This window comes from Geotrypetes seraphini, chromosome 2, assembly GCF_902459505.1.
Source record: "Geotrypetes seraphini chromosome 2, aGeoSer1.1, whole genome shotgun sequence".
In the NCBI taxonomy this organism is placed as follows: Eukaryota; Metazoa; Chordata; class Amphibia; order Gymnophiona; family Dermophiidae; genus Geotrypetes; species Geotrypetes seraphini.
Window position 1 is genome coordinate 207,886,295 of NC_047085.1, and position 20,489 is coordinate 207,906,783.

Below are 20,489 nucleotides of genomic sequence, written 5' to 3' on the forward strand. Positions count from 1 at the left end.
AATAGAAAATGGATATAAGGTAATTTTTTTGGACTAAACCCCTTTCCTCAGGTCAGGACAGGATACCATAACAGCAGTATACTGTCTTGAAGAAAGATTTTGCTTTTGAAAGCTACCGTATTTTTCGCTCCATAAGATGCACTTCCCCCCCCCCCAAAAAAAAAAAGTAGGTGGAAATAAGGGTGCGTCTTATGGATTGAATACCCAAACCCCCACCACCACCACTACTTCTCGCTCCAACAGCCTAAGTCATAAGAACATAAGAATTGCCCCTGCTGGGTCAGACCAGTGGTCCATCATGCCCAGCAGAGGGAAGGGCAGCAATGCAGGATACATTGCTGGACGGCAGCAATTTTTAAAAAGTACCAGGGGGGATGCCTACCTTGAGTGGGGGCCCTGCCTGCCTGTCACTAGGCCGGCCGGCCTGCCTGCCCTGTTCCAACCTACCACTAGACCACCAGAGGGGGGACAGGGTACAGAGTCTGGCAGGGAGGGGGACAGGGTGCAGAGCCTGGCAAGGAGTGTGGAGTTGGGTGCAGAGCTTGGCAGGGAGAATTTGGTTCAGAATTTTTTTTTATTGTTTTCCTCCTCTAAATCTAGGGTGCGTCTTATGAAGCGAAAAATACGATAATTGAAAAATGGATTAGGCCAATAAAATGGTATTTTCTTATTTCTCGTTATTTGTTTTATTTCTATTTGTTAATTTGTAAAGTAGTGATAGTTATGTATCAGCTTTTTTCAAGTTTATATCTACTGTCTTTATATTTTGCACATTATTAGGGGACATGTGTTAATGTTTCTGTGGTGTTGCATTGTATGCAGAGTGGTTTCTTGGCAGTTCAGTTTAACTTTTGTCTACATATTTGTATTTAGTTTGATTATTCCATATTGGGCGAGGATGTATCTGTGTTCTGTGTGTATGAAAAGGACATGGTTTTCTGTTAGCATCGACTGTACAGGATCAATTGACTGTGCAGGATCTGGCTTGTTTAGTTTTACAATGCCTGTGTTGGTGTTCTAGTGCTCACTGCAGTGTTTAAGATGCTGCCTTTTCCTAACTGCATCTTTGTTGTGTGACTCATGGATTATTACTAAAAATAACTCTTATATAGAGGAGGGGGTTGTTAAAAAATGATCAGCACTGGATTTAATGGTCCTATTCTAACTTTTTTTGTTGACGTAAGTGTTGTGTCCCCCCCCCACTATAAAGAATTAAATTAAAGTTGTATTAACATCAAGCAGCTTTCAAATTACATTAAAAGCAAATAAAAATAAAATATTTTTAATACATTGCTAATTATTACCTGCATCTTTACCTAAACTGTTTTGCCCTAGTTCTCACTATGATCTTAAGAACATAAGAAGTTGCCTCCGCTGAGGCAGACCCTAGGTCCATCCTGCTCAGCGGTCCGCTCCCGCGGCGGCCCATCAGGCCCATTTCCTGAGCAATGGTCTATACCTATCTATACCCCTCAATCCCTTTTTCTTCTAGGAATCTATCCAAACCTTCTTTGAAACCATTTAATGTTTTCTTGTCTACAACAGCCTCTGGAAGCGCGTTCCATGTATCCACCACCCTCTGAGTGAAAAAGAACTTCCTAGCGTTTGTTCTAAACCTGTCCCCTTTCAATTTCTCCGAGTGCCCCCTTGTACTTGTGGCGCCCCTTAATTTGAAAAATCTGTCCCTGTCTACTTTTTCTATGCCCTTCAGGATCTTGAAGGTTTCTATCATGTCTCCTCTAAGTTTTCGCTTCTCCAGGGAGAAAAGTCCCAACTGCTTCAATCTTTCGGTATATGGAAGTTTTTCCATTCCCTTTATCAGTCTAGTTGCTCTTCTTTGTACTCCCTCAAGTACCGCCATGTCTTTCTTGAGGTACGGCAACCAGTACTGGACGCAGTACTCCAGGTGCGGCCGCACCATTGCACGATATAGCGGCATGATGACTTCTTTCGTCCTGGTTGTAATACCCTTCTTAATGATACCCAACATTCTGTTTGCTTTCCTTGAGGCCGTGGCGCATTGTGCTGATGCCTTCAGTGTTGCATCTACCATCACTCCCAGGTCTCTCTCCAGGTTGCTGACCCCTAGTGATGTTCCCCCCATTTTGTATGTGAACATCGGGTTCTTTTTCCCCACGTGCATGACCTTGCATTTCCCCACGTTGAAGCTCATCTGCCATTTTTCGGCCCACTTTTCCAGCTGTGTTAGATCCTTTTGAAGATCTTCGCAGTCTTCCCTGGTTTGAGCCCTGCTGCATAGTTTGGTGTCATCTGCAAATTTAATGACCTCACACTTGATTCCCGCCTCTAGGTCGTTTATGTAGATATTGAACAGGAGCGGTCCCAGCACCGACCCCTGCGGACCCCTTTCCAGTCTGAGTAGTGGCCCTTTACGCCAACCCTCTGCTTCCTGTTTGCCAGCCAGACCTTGATCCATCGGTGGACCTCCCCTTGTACCCCGTGGTTCCATATCTTTTTAAGCAGTCTCTCGTGTGGCACCTTGTCGAAGGCTTTTTGGAAGTCAAGGTAAATGATGTCTATAGATTCCCCTTTATCCACCTGACTGTTCACCCCCTCAAAGAAGTACAATAAGTTAGTGAGGCATGACCTACCCTTGCAGAAGCCGTGTTGACTCGGTTTTAGCTGCCCATTTTTTTCGATGTGCTCACAGATGCTGTCTTTGATCAGTGCCTCCATCATCTTTCCCGGGACTGAGATCAGGCTTACCGGCCTGTAGTTTCCCGGGTCTCCTCTTGCGCCCTTCTTGAAGATGGGCGTGACATTTGCTATTTTCCAATCCTCCGGGATCTCACCGGTTTTTAAGGATAGGTTGCATATCTGTCGAAATGGCTCCACTATTTCGTTTTTTAGCTCCTTGAGTACCCTTGGGTGAATGCCGTCCGGACCTGGCGATTTGTCGCTCTTTAGTCTGTCAATCTGCTTAAGTACATCCTCTTGGCTTACTTCTAAATCGACCAGCTTATCATCTTGGTCTCTTATTACGATCTCCTCGGGTTCCGGAATGTTGGTTATATTTTCCATTGTGAAGACTGACGTGAAGAACTCATTTAACCTGTCAGCTATCTCTTTCTCTTCTTTTACTACTCCCTTTCTGTCACCATCGTCCAATGGTCCCACTTCTTCTCTCGTCGGTTGCTTCCCCTTGACGTATCTGAAGAACGACTTGAAGTTTGTTGCTTCCTCTGCAAGTCTCTCTTCGTATTCTCTTTTTGCCTTTCTAACCACTCGGTGACACTCCTTCTGGTGTTGTTTGTGCACTCTTTGGTTCTCCTCTGTTTGGTCTTTTTTCCATTTCCATTTCCATTTCCTGCTACTTTATTTATTTTGCTGTAGTGCAATCACACAGGTCTCCTTCAAGGCTCAGTAACACCTCTCCATAAATTATGTGGAAGAGGTCCGGAAGTGGGGATCGCATCTATTTCATATCCTCAGTGAGACCTCAGGAAGGAATCTAGTGATCAAAACATTATTAGAGGTGTTGAAAAGCCGTTTCTTATAAGACTGGATGAGCTATATTTATCTTTTTTTTTAGTTTAAATTCATGCAGAAATAAATGGCTGGATTGAACCTAATGACTTAACGTATTTCCCTTTTTTTAAATGTCTATACCATTTGAAAGAGGGCAAATATCTAATTATTCACTTCTAGAATTGGATACTTCTTAAATTTAAAAAAAATATTTTGGCACAAGTGTCAGACCTTAAAAAAGAAAGTCATATTGAGCATTGGAAAATAATTAATAATATTTAACTAATAAAAATAGTACACATTTAATTTTCCCCACCACCAAATTTCCCCACCCAGCTAATTTTTCAGGCCACCAAACTGGAAAAAAATTATGGGGAAAACACTGCAATGGGTGTATGTATCTGACAGTGATTGGGAGTTAAAAGTTGAAAGCAGCTTCAAAAAAATGGGTGTTTTAGTCTGGATTTGAATACTGCTAGAGACAGAGCAGATGGATGAGCAGGAGACCTGAGAGAAGTAAATTGCAGTAATCTAAGCGAGAGATGATGATAGCATAGATAAGCATTTTGGTAGCTTGCTTGGAGAGGAGAGGTCAGATTTTGGTAATATAGAGGGGGAAGCGATGGGTTTTAGCAGTTTGTTGGATCTAAGTGGAAAAAGGGAGCTAAGAGTCAAGGATTACCCTGAGGTTGCAAGCTGACAAGACAGGTAGGCGAAGAGTATTATCCACAGAAACAGAGAATGGTAGGAGGGGGAAGGTGGGTTTAGGTGGAAAGATAAGGAGTGTGGTTTTGAACATATTCAGTTCTAGATTACATTGCATTAGGGATTTCTATTCCGCCATTACCTTGCGGTTCAAGGCGGATTACAAAAGAGTTAAAGAGGGTGTATTACAAAAAGATTTCTGGTCCTTTTTGGGGAAAAAAGAGTAGAGCAGGTTGATTTGGCAATGAAACATTCAAGCAGCAATGTCGGTCAGGCAGGCTGTGATTTGGACTTGAAATCCTATAGAGATCTAGAACATAAGAACATAAGCAGTGCCTCTGCCGGGTCAGACCACAGGTCCATCCTGCCCAGCAGTCCGCTCCCGCGGTGGCCAAAAACAGGTCAAGGCCTGTCTGAATCATCAGAAGGGGCTCCCCTGCCACCTTGGTTTCCCATTTAAGTTCTGCCCTCCTATCGAAGTCCTAGCCCTCCGGTCTTGCACATGCACGACCAGGTTGGTTTACTCAGTACCCCACGATCCCTCTATCCCTCAGGAATCCATCCAATCCCTGCTTGAATCCCTGTACCGTACTCTGCCTGATCACTTCCTCCGGTAGCGCATTCCAAGTGTCCACTACCCTTTGGGTGAAAAAGAACTTCCTTGCATTTGTTTTGAACCTGTCTCCCTTCAGTTTCTCAGAATGCCCCCTCGTATTTGCTGTCCCCTTCAGTCTGAAGAATCTGTCCCTATCCACCCTCTCTATGCCCCTCATGATCTTGAAGGTCTCTATCATATCTCCCCTGAGTCTCCTTTTCTCCAGAGAGAAGAGCCCCAGCCTATCCAGCCTCTCGGCGTACGAGCAGTGTTCCAGCCCTTTTACCATTTTTGTTGCTCTCCTTTGGACTCTCTCAAGTACCGCCATGTCCTTCTTGAGGTGCGGTGACCAATACTGAACGCAGTATTCCAGATGCGGACGTACCATCGCTCGATACAATGGCATGATGACTTCCCGGGTTCTGGTTGTTATGCCCTTCTTTATGATGCCCAGCATCCTGTTGGCTTTTTTCGAGGCTGCTGCGCACTGTGCAGATGGCTTCAGTGATGCATCCACCAGCACACCCAAGTCTCTCTCGAGTCTGCTGTCTCCCCCCAATTTGTAGTTGAACAACGGGTTCTTTTTCCCTATATGCATGACCTTGCATTTGTCCACGTTGAAGCGCATTTGCCATTTGTTTGCCCAGTCTTCCAGCTTGTCCAGGTCCCTTTGTAGGTCCTCGCACTCCTCCCTGTCCTAACTCTGCCGCACATTTTGGTATCGTCTGCGAATTTTATAACCTCACACTTTGCCTCCTTTTCCAGGTCATTGATGAATATGTTAAAGAGTAAAGGCCCCAGCACCGATCCCTGTGGCACACCGCTCGTGACTCCCCGCCAGTCAGAATATTGGCCCTTTACTCCAACCCTCTGCAGTCTACCCGACAGCCAGTGCTTGATCCATCTGTGCACATCCCCTCCCACCCCGTGGCTCCACAGCTTCTTAAGTAGCCTTTCATGTGGCACCTTGTCGAAAGCCTTTTGAAAGTCGAGGTAAATGATGTCTATGGGCTCCCCATTGTCCATCCGACTGCTTATTCCCTCAAAGAAGTACAGAAGGTTCATTAGGCACGACCTTCCCTTACAGAATCCGTGCTGGCTTGTTCTCAGTAGGCCATTCCTCTCGATGTGCTCACAAATGCCGTCCTTGATCATAGCTTCCACCATCTTCCCTATTATTGAAGTCAGGCTCACCGGCCTGTAGTTCCCGGGGTCACCCCTCGACCCCTTCTTGAAGATCGGTGTGACATTTGCCAATTTCCAGTCCTCTGGCACCTCACCAGTTTTCAAGGATAGGTTGCAAACATGTTGGATTGTGCCCGCTATTTCCTGTCTTAGTTCTTTCAGCACTCTTGGGTGGATCCCGTCCGGGCCCGGTGATTTGCCGCATTTTAACCTGTCTATCTGTTTGAGGACATCCTCCCTACTTACCTCTATGTGCTCTAATTTTTCAGCCTGTTCCCCACTCATGAGCTCCTCTGAGTCCGGTATATTAGATGTGTCTTCGCTCGTGAAAACCGACGAGAAGAACGTGTTCAACCTCTCAGCTACCTCTTTATCCTCCTTAATCACTCCCTTCCTGTCCCCATCGTCCAACGGCCCTACCTCCTCTCTCGCTGGTCGCTTCCCTTTAACGTAACTGAAGAATGCCTTGAAGTTTTTCGCCTCCTTGGCCAGCCCCTCTTCGTATTTCTCTTTTGCTTTTCTAACCTCCCGGTGGCATTCCTTTTGGCATTTCCTGTGCGCCTGGCGATTTTCCTCTGTTGGGTCCTCTTTCCATCTCCGGAAAGATACTTTTTTGTCCTTTATCGCCCTCTTTACTTCTATTGACATCCAAACCGGGTCCTTTGATCGCTTGTTCTTGCAGCCTTTCCTGAAATTGGGGACGTACATTCTCTGTGCTTCCTGCAGGGTGTCCCTAAATAGGGTCCAGGCGCTTCCCACAGTCTCCATCCTAAAGATGTTTCTGAGCTTCCTCCCCACCATTTCCCTCATAGCAGCGTAGTTCCCTTTCTTGAAGTTCAACGCAGTTGTTGCGGTCCTCCTAACTATGGGTGTCCCTCTTTCTAATGTGAATCTGATCGTGTTATGATCACTGTTGCCTAGTGGTCCTCCCACTTCTACCCCTCTTGCAGGCCCCCCTAATCCGTTTAGGATGAGGTCAAGAGTAGCACCCCCTCGCGTCGGTTCTTTGACTAGTTGCTCCATGAAGCAGTCCTTCACAGCTTCTACAAATCCTGTCTCCCTAGTGCAGTTGGAGTGACCCGTACTCCAGTCTATCCCTGGGTAGTTGAAGTCCCCCATCACTGTTACACTTCCAGTCCTGCACTCCTGTCTCAATTCCGCTTCCAAGTCGTGTCCGACTCCCTCTGGCGTACCAGGTGGTCGATAGTACAGCCCCAGTTTAATGCTCGCACCCTTGTTTCCCGGTAATTTGACCCACAGCGATTCCAGCCCCTCTGCCTTCGTTGCCATATCCATTCCGACCGAGTGGATAGATTCCTTTATATATAGTGCTATGCCTCCCCCCTTTTTGTGGGTCCTGTCCCTCCTATAGAGCTTGTACCCTGGCAGCGCTATATCCCATTGATTTTCCTCTGTCCACCAGGTTTCTACAATTCCAATTATATCCAGGTCCTCCCCCTTGGCGACGACTTCTAGTTCACCCATCTTGGCCGTGAGGCTTCTTGCATTTGCGTATAAGCACCGCAGGTCCCGTCGTTTTTCTTCCACTTCTGCATTTACCTGGTCCACTTGCCCTTGGATTTCTGGCAGTTTTCCTGCTCTCTGTGTTTCTGTTTTACCCTCAGCCTTTACCCTCTTAGCTTTCAGCTTCCCCACATTCCTGCCACCCCACTTTCCTGCTTTTCCTCTGGGATTTTTAGCCCTACAGGCCCCCTCCTGGGCTGTCATCCCTTGAGCCTCTGTTTGACCCCCATTGCCTTGTGGTGCTTCTATATTACCCTCGGCTTTCGCCCTTGTGCCACCCAGTCCCCCTGTGTCCCCATGCCCCTTAGTCTTCTCCCAGCAAGCTCCCTTTACCTGATGATTCCCTCGCTGTCTGATCTGTAGATCTTCCGGTCCCTCTGTTTCCTCCCTGCAGTCAGCCCGTTCAGCATCTGTTCTGGATGCTGTTGTCCGAAGCGTCAACATCAGATCTGCTGTCGGCTTTCCCCCTCTCTTCCCCCTCTCTGGAGTAGAGAGATAGATTTGGGAGTCAATCAGCATAGAGGTGATATTGAAAACCATGGGAGGTGATCAGTGTACTGAGAGAGTGGGTTTAAATGGAGGAGGAGAAGGCCCAAGACAGAGCCTTGAGGTACACCGATAGACAGTAAGATGGCAGTGGAGGAGGATCCACCATAACATACAATGGGAGAGATATGAAGAAAACCAGGAGAGAATAGAGCCCTGGAGTTTCAGCAAAGACAGTGTATCGAGAAGGAAGTAGTGATCAACAGTATCAAAGGCAGCAGACAGATCAAGAAGGATGAGGATATTGTAGAGACCATTGGATTTGGCCATGAACAGATCAATAGAGAATTTACAAGGGCAGTTTCCATAGAATGGCGAGGGCGAAAGCCCAATTGTCACACAAGAATTTCTTGAGAAGAAAGTGAGTCCTGGTAATGGCAGTGAACAGCATGTTTGAGTAGCTTGGATAGGAAGAGGAGGAGAGAGATGGGGCGATTAATTGGAGGGGGATGTGGGGTCTAGTGAGGGTTTTTTTTGAGGAGAGGTGTCATATTTGAAGACATCAGGAACTGTTAGAGTAGAGAGTAATAGGTTGAGGATGTGACAGATGGGATGGATGACAGTGGGAGTGATAACTCCAAGTAGGTGGGCAGGAATCGGGTCAGAGGAACAGGTGGTGGGTTTGGAGGAGGAGAGAAGTTGAGCTGTTTCCTCGTCTGTGACTTCAAAAGAGGAGGAAAAGATGGCAAGGGTTGTTGAAGGGAGGTTGGCAACGTGGACAGTTAGAAGAGATGGGGGAGGTGATTTGGTTGAGAATTCAAAGTGGATCTTGTGGTAGAACTCTACCACTGTCAGGGGGGGGAAGTGAGGAGAGGATAGGAGGTGGGGGTACTTTGAGTAGAGAGTTGAGTGTGACAAAGAGATGGCAAGGGTTGACACTAAGAGAGTTAGTTAAATGGTTGTAGTAGTCTTGTTTGGCAAGCGAGAGTGTAGGTTGGAAGGTTGTCAGCATGAATTTGGAGTGTATGAAGTCGGCATGTGTGCAGAATTTAAGCCAAAGATGTTCAGCAGCTCAGATACAGGAGTATAGGTAATGAATGTTGGGGGTTAGCCAGAGCTGGGGATTGGCACTTCTTGCAGGATGTGAAATGGAAGGGGCAAGGGTATGTAATGTAATGTAATGTAATTTATTTCTTATATACCGCTACATCCGTTAGGTTCTAAGCGGTTTACAGAAAATATACATTAAGATTAGAAATAAGAAAGGTACTTGAAAAATTCCCTTACTGTCCCGAAGGCTCACAATCTAACTAAAGTACCTGGAGGATAATAGAGAAGTGAAAAGTAGAGTTATAGGAAAAATAAAAATAAAATAAACATTTTAACAAGACAGCATTGATCTAAATGCTTTGGAAGGTAGAAGAGAGGAGAGAAAGGAATAGAAGCAGAAGGGGGAGTCGTTGAACAGTAGAATTCTGGAGAAATTTAAATGATAGAAATAGAACAAAACAAAGACAAAAGGCAAAACAATAGATAAGATTAAAGATAAATCATAAGCTGGAAAGAAAAATAAAATAAAACTTTGTCTTCAATCCACGGTTTCAGCGTCAGTGATGAAGTGGAGCAAGTAAGTTTAGGAGGAGCGATTGATGTTTCCAGAAAGGGCTTCTTCAGGGAAGAGACTTGGCAGACAGTCCCAGGATATCAATAGCAGACGAGAGAGTGGAGTTATAGGAGAGGACAGCTTTACTCCAGATTTTGTGAACTTTATATGGAGTACCTATTTGAACTGCTGAGGGTACTCAGCATCTGTTTCAAGCACACTAGTGGCAGTGGCGCAGGAGAATTCCCCTCAACTTGTGCCCCGACCAGATGAGGACACAGACCTATACCAGGAAGTTCAGTCTGTTATAGACTGGGAGGATGGAAAGTCTGATTCCATGCCACTTTTGTCCCAGGATGAAGTTTCTCTGGCAGAGTCCACCTCTATGCATGAAAATGTCGGTCAAGAGGCAGTGGTGGCACTGGATTATGAGGAAGACCCTATAGTGCGCTGACTGTTCACAGTGTCTGTGTTCTTGGGCATTATTTCTGCCTCGCTCTGAGAATTAAAGCTGGAAGTCCCCCCCCACCCCCCAGCTTTCTAATTCCAGTACTTATGAGCAACTATGTGGCTCCAACCAATTTCTTCCCCTTGCATCCAGACATCACCAAGCTTGTCAAGAACCAATGGGAATCACCAGGAGGGTCCCTGCGAGTGGCTAAGACTATGACCAAGCTTTATCCGATAGTGCTGGATTTTCAGCAACTCTTTGTTCAGCCAAACGTGGACTCACTGGTAGTTCAGGCCCTTAAATGAACTTCCCTGCCTAGTGAAAGAGGGATGATGTTAAAGGATACTCAGGACTATAAAGTAGACTTGCTCCTCAAGTGGCAATTGAAGCGTTTGCTCTAGGGATTAATGTGGGAGCTGCATCTTACTTTGTGGCACATGCTTGCCACACCTACCTGTCTCAAGCCTCAGACAAGCAAGACGATAAGGATCCCTAAATATTCCTCTCTGGGTTGAATTTTATAGCGGATGCTCTGTATGATATTAGAGTTATGAGCAAGGTCTCAGCCTATGCTATCTCCACCCGACAAATGCTCTGGATCAGTCCCGAGCACATCAGAAGGTTCTCAGCATGGTTATAAGTACTTTTATATAAATAAATAAGAACTTCAATTTTATGTGGTGAGCCTGGCAGCTAGAGAATCCCATATATGAGAATATTATGCCTGCTTGTCCTTGGAGAAGGCAACGCTACTTGCTTGTAGCAGGGGTTCCTTGAGGATAGCAGGCATATACTCGCATCCCTCTTACCTCCCCTTGATTTGGCTTCTTAGTTTTCATAGTGTCCTGCTGGTCCTTTTTCGAGTATTGGGTGGGAAAGTGCCCATGCATATGCAATGGGGGGCACTAACTCAAAGATTTAAAGTGGCAATGCACTTATGGCAGTGTCTGCATTGGGCTGCTTGGATGAAATCACCCAAATGAGATATGTGCCTGTTATCCCCAGAGAACACCTGCTACAGGTAAATTAACTTTGTTTTATTTGAAAATTTTTACTACTGTAATTGTCTATTGCCTATATTTGAGTTATACCTGCTATGCACGGTCTTGTGTGAATTTATTCAAAAAGGTAGTAAATACATCCAAATAGGGAGAAGTTTACCTACAACTGTGGAAAGAGGGATTAATTTTCTGCCATTGTTTGGCTCAGCGTTTCCACCTCCACTCTGGAAGGTGGCGATTTCAGGGAGCCAATTACCATCAGGCACCTGAGGAAGCAGTTGACCCACATTATTGGGGTCCTTTACTTTTCAGTGAAAAAGACGGCACGGCCGAAGGGGCATGACCCTTGGAGTCACTAGTCACTAGGTTTTTGTAATTTTCTCTTTTCTTTTCTCCTTAAATATTGACTAATAGTTTACCAACTTTGTTTATTTAAATGGGGAAAAGAAAGGTGAAATCTAAAATTACTACATCGACTCCGGTATTAGCCGGTCCCATGTATCGCCATTTAATACCTAGAACTGAATTAAGTAATACTGACTCAGTGCCTTGACTAGAACTCCTCCTCTCCCTCCAGTAATATCAAGGGATTTGGGACCAGAATCAGATCCCAGTAGGTCTCCTGTTGAATCTTTGAGAGTACAGACATCTTCCCTGATGGTCTATAGGGAGATGCCTAAGGCACTATCCTTTCAGGAGACTGCCTTATCTTCCCAAGATTCACAAGAGACCCCAGATGATATATTCTTAAAAGATCTTTGGAAGATAAATTTAAGAGTTGAGGGATTGTTAAAATCTATAGCCACTCAGAATGTAGGATTTTCTCAGTGTCATTCAGAAGTTGGAAGACGTTGATTCCAATTTAAAACATTGGATAAACGTCTTTCAACAACTGAATCTCGGGTTTCTACTATGCATGCGGTTTCAGTATCAGCGGTAAAGGATTCCCATATTATGTACTCAAGGATTGAAATGATGGAAAATAAGTTACGGGCTAGAAATCTGTGTTTGGTCAATTTTCCCAAGACTCATTTGATAACATCTGAGATACTGTTATGAAAATATGAAGAAATCTTGGGATTGGCCAACGCAGACTCTATTCCTGTACTTAATCATTATTATATTCCTCAGAAAAAGAAAGTATTAACTGAATTAGGAGCAGATCAATTAGAGCCTGTAGATTTTGATTTAACTGGACTCTCAAAATTTAATTGGAGAAAGGTCTACTCTATTGATTGAATGCAACAGTGAAGTAGATAAAATGCTAATAATGAAGACTTTATTTTCAAAACAAGAGTACTAAATTCTGTGGTGATAATGTTCTAATTTTCCTGGATGTGGCCCATACTACTCAGCTTAGGAGGAAGGCTTTTATTTTGTTAAAATCATGAGTAGTGGCATTAGAGGCCACTTTTTTCTTAAAGTTTCCATGTAAATGTATCTTGAAATATAAAGAGAAGGACTATATTTTCTGGGACTCTTTACAACTTGAACAATTTTTGAAATTACACGAAACCACCATTAAGAAGTGACTTTAGATTTTTAGTTTGGAGTTTAAATAATTGTATGCCACTAGAAGAATTAGTCTGTGAGCTGATCTAATTTGACTATTGTTTGATTTATTTGTTTCCTTGTAATTTTTCCTTAGTGTACGAATTTACAGATTTTTGTTTACTTGAGATATATCTTTAGGAAAAAGGTGAATTTCTTCCTTAATGTGGGCTTGTTAGAGTTTCTGTAGATTTAATGTTTTAGACATTATCTTTTGTGAAATATTTCTATTACTATCTTCATTTTCTTTATTCTGTAAAGAATTCTAAACTTGAAAATCAATTTTAAAAAAATACATCCAAATAATTAAAGTAGCTGTTCTAAACCTACTTGAGTAAACTTAGCAATTAGTGCTGACTAGCTTTAGGGTTAAAATGCCTCAGGAATGCTCCCAGCATCACCCTTTTATCAGGGTAAATTTTGTGCAGATGAGTTTACCTTAGTAGTGTTTTGTTTTGATTTTTTTGTGGAATGTTTTTCTCCTATTTTTGTGACATTTTTGCCTCCACAACTCAGTATTTAATATTTTTGTGAAGATCAGTTTACCTACACATTTTCTTTGGTGAGTGGGGAGAAAATTGAAAATGCTGGCATCTTTATCTGGTAAATTCAGAAAGGTAGCCAGACAAATCTTTGAATATCAACCTCTGTGTGTATACATTTTATTTAAACTTTATATAAATACCAAAACTGAGTTTTCTCTCTCTCATACATTTTTATTTTAGGCTAATGAGATGCTACTTTTCAACAAAATGTTGACTGCAGCAGAAGCATGTGAGCGAGGACTTGTGACTGAGGTTTTCCCTGACAGCACTTTCCAGAAGGATGTTTGGGCAAGGCTGATATCTTATGCAAGGCTTCCCAAAAATGTCAGTATTCAAAATGTTTTGTTCTTAACTACACTGCTAGTGACTTATTCTATAACTTGACTGCAGCACTGCACTTATGAGTAACCACTGCTAAGAGTTCAGTCTGGCAGAGTACATAGGCGTATTTCACAAATAAAGAACTCAAGCAGCACTGGGAAGAAAGAGGTTCAACCCCAGAGCAAATATCCTCCTCTACAATAGTGCTTCCTAAACTATCTTATAATGTGACTCCTATTTTATCCGTTAAAAATTCATGTGACCCCCCCCTATGGTGATATAATCAATCCCTAAATCCTCATAAACTGTACATTATTTGTATTACATATACGAGTAGACAATATGATGAAACCTTCCTCCTAATGTGTAGCAGCAGCCAAAAAAACAAACAGGATGCTAGGAATTATTAAAAAAGGAATGGTTAACAAGACTAAGAATGTTATAATGCCCCTATATTGCTCCATGGTGCAACCTCACCTGGAATATTGCGTTCAATTCTGCTCTCCTTATTTCAAGAAAGATATAGTGGCACTGGAAAATGTTCAAAGAAGAGTGACCAAGATGATAAAGGGGATGGAACTCCTCTCATATGAGGAAAGACTAAAAAAGTTAGTGCTCTTCATCTTGGAAAAGAGATGGCTCAGGAGAGATATGATTGAAGTCTACAAAATCCTGAGTGGAGTAGAATGGATACAAGTGAATCGATTTTTCACTCCTTCAAAAATTGTAAAGACTATTATAAAGACTAGGGGACACTCAATGAAGTTACAGGGAAATACTTTTAAAACCAATAGGAAGAAATATTTTTTCACTCTGAGAATAGTTAAGTTCTGGAATGCATTGTCTGAGGTTGTGGTAAGAGCGGATAGCATAGCTGGTTTTAAGAAAGATTTGGACAATTTCCTGGAGGAAAAGTCCATAGTCTGCTATTGAGAAAGACATGGGGGAAGCCACTGCTTGCCCTGGATCGGTAGCATGGAATGTTGCTACACCTTGGGTTTTGGCCAGGTAGTAGGGACCTGGATTTGCCACCGTAAGAACGGGCTACTGGGCTTGATGGACCATTGGTCTGATCTAATAAAGCTATTCTTATGTTAGTACATATAAATTTGTAAATCTATTTTTTTAAATTGCCACCCTGCCTGAGACACAAGCTTGCACGATAGAGTTAATAGATGAGAGTAAGGGAATCGAGGAGTGTCTTTAAGTATATATTCAGGGTCTGTGAATACAAGTATATGCATATGCGTGGATGGGATGGGAGTGTGAGTGAATTTGTGTGACTGAGTAGACTTGGATGTGCGTGCGTGTGTATGAATGCATGGAAAGTAACTGATACTGTCATGGAAAACCTTTTCTGTATCAGGGTAAGACTTGTTAAAGCAATCTTACTGGCAGGAAACCCTTCCTGAAGCACAAAATGGTTCTCCGTGGCTGCTAACAATCCCGAGCATAGTAGCAGCCACAGAGAATCCCATGATAATGCATTACAAGGAGCTCATTAGTATTCTAATGAGCACTCCATGTAATGCATTGCAGGGAAATATGTTTCCCTGCAAACTTCAATGGCAGGATCTGAGCTGATTGGCTCAGGCACTGACAGGAAAGTAAGGCTTGACAGCTCAGACCCTGCTGTTAAAGGAAACAACGCATTTCCCTTCTCTGCACTTCCTCCTGCCTCAGGGCTGGGACACCTGTCCTGTACCTTTTTTTTTTTGTTCGGCAGGAGGGATGCCCACTCCTCCTGCTGGCAGGCTCACCTCTTCAATATGGCAATCACAATGCATCTGGAGTTGCACTGGGAGAAACCTAAGGCCCTGATTGGCTCAGATGCCTAAGGCCCCTCCTACTAGGAGCCAATCAGGGCCTTAGGCTTCTCCCAGTACATCCCAGTATGCAGCAGGAAGGGGAAGGCCCACCGACAGGAGGGAGTGTCAGGAGGGAGGGGAGCTTTTGGAGGGTTGGGAGGGGGACAGGTGGGAGGGAGGAATCGGGTTGTGGGTTGGTTTTTTGTGGGGTTTTTCCTCCCCCTCAGCGCAACTGAAGGAGAATCGCCAATCAGCTGAGCTGCCAGGACACCTTAAAGCTGCTGATCGGCGGCTTTGGGAAGTCCTGCCAGCTCAGCTGATCGGAAATTCCCTTGCCGCAATCAGTTCAGCCAGCAGAAAAGCAGGGGTACGGCAGGATTTTTAAGGCAGGCAGAAGGAGGAGAGGTTCGGGTAGGCAGGAGAAGGAGCTGTGCTAGCGATTGCTCTTCTGAGCAAGCACCAGTCACAGTTCCTCCCCCTTTTACCAAAGTTGCTCCGCACAAATAGCATGCATATAATTTGCATTCTATTGACAGAGCACCACCCACTGCTGAAAAATCGCTCCCATCAGGTTATTTTTTACAGTAATGTCGGAGCTTAGTGCATCGGGCCCTGAGTGCAGTATGTTTGAGTGGGTGAGATTTGTGAGTCATCATCTATCCTCCCTTCTCTCCCCCACATACCCCATCCATGCATTTTCTCTTAATTTTTTTTTTTGGGGGGGGTTCCCTCTGCTGACTCTTCTTTCTTAGCCTTCCACACTACATTCACCATCTCTTTCACATACTCCAGGCTCAACCAATTTTTCATATTCATCACACCTCTCCCATCTCAACTCCTGCCTATTCTATTAAAGGTTTACTTACTCAGGCTAATCACCTCATTCTAATCCATTTCAGGATTATTCCCATTGTTTCATTGTTCACTCCCTATACTCATTTCCTCTCAAATACTACCACAGATACATTGGCCTAGATTCACTAACCTTCTGATCCGTGTCCGATCCGTGTGCGATTGGAGGCAGGCCGATCGATTCACCAACCATCTTCATGCAAATGGAGGTGATCGTAGACACGCCCCCCAACCGACTACACAGATCGGATTGAGCTCTGCCGGGTTTTTTTTTTTCTTTTTTTTAATAGGCCACAAAATATCAGGCCTATTTAAAAAAAAAAAAGCCTCCCCTGTACCAAACACCCCCTTCATGCGCGCCTGATCCAGCACACACACACCCTTCCACCGGCACGGCCCACCCCGACACCCCCTACCTAAAAGTTGGGAGTAGGAGGAGTGCTCAATCCCTCCTGCTCCTCAGGACTCCAGCAACTTGTCTTCCTGGGCCTTAAGCCCCGCCCTGGTGCATATGTGATGCACAGGGAGGGGCTTAAGGCCCTGATTGGCACAGGCGCCTCAGGCCCATTCCAAGGGGGGAGGAGCCCGAGGAGTCTTAGCCAATCAGGGACTTCCTTAGGGCTCCTCCCTGTGCATCACATGGAGTCTGGAGGAGCAGGATGGACTGAGCACCACTCCTGTTCCCAACTTTTAGGTACGGGGGGTCAGGCTGGGTCGGAGGTGGGCTGTGCCAGACAGGGGGGTGAGCCATGGCAGTCGGGGGGAGGGAGGCCTATGGAGCAGGAGGGACTGAGCACCCCTCCTGCTCCCAACTTTTACATACAGGGGGGAGTGTCGGGCCGTCTGGTGGGCCTGCTCTCTGCCTGCCCTGACTCTCCTGCTCTCTGCCGCCCTTCCCCGCAGTGCAGCCTCGCTTTAAAACCATGGGCTTGCACTGCGGGGAAGGGTGGCAGAGAGTAGGGAAGTAGGGGAGCTAGAGAGAGCCGGGGAACCAAAGAGAGAAGAGTTGGGGCAGAGCAGTTTTTTACACAAGCGAATGGTCCTCGCCAGTCGCTTGTTCTTGATTGGCCAGCCAGTTGGTGTGTAGTGCATGTGAAAGTAGTGCATGAAAATAGATCTCATGTGTATTCATTGGGGAAATCCTGGAAACCCAATTGGATTCCAGCCTTCGAGGACCGGAGTAGCCCATGTCTGATCTAGCCCATTGCCCTTTGACTGTCTGCCATAAGACTCATCCATTCTCAGCTCTCCTCTAGAATTACTTCCAGTAGGTTCATCCATTCCCTCATAGACTCATCACCTAACTCTGCCCTCTAGAAAGACATCTCTCCAAGGTCAACTTCTTTTTATCTATTACTCTGTCACTTTGGAACCCCCCTATACAAAGTTCTCTTTTCAACAAGTGGACTGAAACAAATATCAGTGAACCTGAAAGATGTATTAGATCAAATCGACAAATTGAATAGCAACAACTCACCTGGAGCAACTGGTATACACCCTTGAATACAGAACTGAAAAAAACCAAAAAACTGAAATTGCAGATCTGCTATTAGTAATCTGTAATCTATGAGGGTCATTTCATAAATAATGCACACTATTTTTTTAAATTTACATGTTTTATTTTTTTCAAGCATTTCTTTACAATCCTTCAATATAGTCTCCTTGCTTTGCAATGACCGAGTCCCAACGTCTGGGAAGCTTCATTATTCTATCCAAGATACCATTTTTGTTCAGTTGCTGAATGGCATCTCTTCCAGAGATGCAAAACATCCACGCATAGGTTGGTTCAACTTTGGTAAAAGGTCGCAGTCTGGTGGATTCATGTCTGAACTGTAGGGAGCATGAGGTAACACCTCCCAGCCGTATTTGCGTAGTTTTTAATAACAATATTCCCTATGTGCAGGCGAACGTTGTCGTGAAGAATGATTGGCCCAGCCAAGAGCAACTGAGGTCGGGTTTTGTGAATTTCTGCGCATTTTTTTTCCAAAAAATCACAATTATACATTGCTTTGACACTTCTTCCACATGGAACTATGTCTATGATGATGATGCCTTCATGATCATAAGCAAAAATCATCATTTGTTTGTCTTTTGATTGAGCTCATTGAAATTTTTTTTGGTCGTGGGGAAGATGGAGCTCTTCACTCGTCATTGAAAAACTATGCGAATACAGCTGGGAGGTATTATTAAAATTATCTGAAATACCTGAGTGGTGTACAGGTGAAAAGTAAGTGTAATCTCGGTCCCTAAGGTGTAGCCACTTCTACCCATCCTCCAAATTAAGATTCTGAGGAAGCCGCGCAACTCAGCCCTATCCCTCCTACCATAAGTCACTTGATTGCCGGAATTGTCCAAGGATGGAAAGTGTCATATTCAGGTCTCATCCAACGATCAGCGAGCCCTCTTTGTATTGCCATGTCCTTAGATATCATCTCATGAAAGAAGTCCCCCTGCTTTTCATTTGGTGCATAATATTAGCAAAGGTAAAGATGTGACCCTGGAAGACCCCCACTACAAAAATATAGCGGTCCTGAGGATAACTTCTAGTAACATTTTCCTGGCGAATAGAATGCCCACCCCTCTCTTTTTGGAAGCCCCAGTAGATGCCCAATACATCAAGGGGAATCTAGAGTCCCACAGGTACCATTCAAGGGCTCTGGGAAGATGAGATTCCTGTAGGAAGCATACTTCCGCTTGGAGATGCACTAACATCAAGAGAGAAGTTGACCAACATAAAGAGAGAAGTTGAGAAGTTTTTAAACTAGGAAGAAGGGGAAAGCTGACAGTCGACCGAGAAAGAGAGTCGATGGTTCGGGAACCAGTATACCCGGAGAATACCGTGCAAGAAGATAGGGAAAGACTCACCAGATCACAATACAAGACAGATCGAAAAGGACACAAGAGGGAAGGAACAAGCCGCAAACTCAAGTATATGTACACAAACGCAAGGAGCCTTAGGAATAAGATGGGTGAATTAGAAGCTATGGCACAAAAAGATAACGTTGACATCATAGGCATCACAGAAACATGGTGGACTGAGGAAAATGTCTGGGACACTGCTACCGGGATACAAGCTATATGGCAGAGAGTGGCTCAAAAAGGTGGGGGCATTGCCATATACGTCAAAGAGGGAATTGAATCTACTGGAGAGAACACGCCACACTGACTGATAAGTTAAGAGTATGGGTCAAAATTCCAGGAACAAATGCCTGAAAACGAAGATCGGCATCTACTACCGTCCTCCGGGGCAGTCCGAAGAAATTGACGGAGCAATGACGGATGAGATTAAACGCAACTGCAAGAGAGGCAACACAGTTATCATGGGTGACTTCAACAATCTGGGAATAGACTGGAACCTAGGCACCTCCGGCTGCGTTAGGGAGACCACATTTTTGGATGCTGTAGGCGATTGCTTCCTGGAACAACTTGTGAAGAAAAATACTAGAGGAAATGCAATTCTGGACTTAATTCTAAATGGCCTGCGAGAACCGGCAAAAGATGTAGAAGTAGAAGGGATGCTGGGAAACAGTGATCACAATATGATCAGTTTTGATCTGGACGCAGGGGAGAAACATCAGATCAACAAAGGATCCAAGAGGAAAAAGAACAAAGAAACAGCATGGCTCACTGTAGAGGTGATCGCTTCCTTCACCTCTACAGTGAGCCATCCAGTTTCTTTGTTCAAGAACTTGTAGAACAGTGAGCTGTGATATCATCCAACTTGCGGGAAAGATACCAAAGGAGGTACAAACAGGGCGCAAATAATCTGAGTCCAGTTTCTATGCTCAATAGTTCAAGACTAAGGGCCTGCAGCTGAGGTCGTCACCCTCTGTGCAGGTGATCCCCTGTCTACGATCCACGCATTGCCATCTGAAGCCGTACAAGTGTTGTTGAATAGATTGTGGGGCCTGATCAGGATAATTGCACACAAGCATACTCGTAGCTACTCTAGGTTTGTAAAAATGAATAATGAAAATGATGCAAATGTTTTAGAAAAGCAAAATTATTTTTTATTCATTATTAAAAGTGATTAATCAAAAGGTTAGTTGCATCATGAGAATTATTACAGAAGCCAAAAGCTGGTCTTGCTAGTAACAAATTCCAACATTTTACCAGTTACACATCCATATATATCCTAAATGACGACATTCCTTCGCTACAATCTAACTGGTCCAAATTATTTGCTTTCATATAAGGCTCGTTTCTATACCTTCATATGGGCGTGTCCCAAAAGCATTCCTAAAAATTACATTCTTATACCTAAAAAGTTACATTCTCATATTAAGCTTACATGTTTTATAAAAAGAAGACATACAATGACAGACATAGAGACCTTCAAGATCATGAGGGGCATAGAGAGGGTGGATAGGGAC

General features: G+C 44.2%; 1 protein-coding gene across 3 annotated transcripts in view; it reads left to right on the top strand.

The window, feature by feature from the left end:
- LOC117355774 (enoyl-CoA delta isomerase 2, mitochondrial-like) overlaps nt 1-20,489 on the top strand; it is a 128,248-nt gene that overhangs the window by 102,592 nt on the left and 5,167 nt on the right. For all 3 annotated transcript variants that reach the window (XM_033934794.1, XM_033934795.1, XM_033934796.1), the window contains exon 9: nt 13,316-13,459. In XM_033934794.1, coding sequence (XP_033790685.1) covers nt 13,316-13,459 — 144 coding nt within the window. The remainder of the gene's footprint in view (nt 1-13,315; nt 13,460-20,489) is intronic.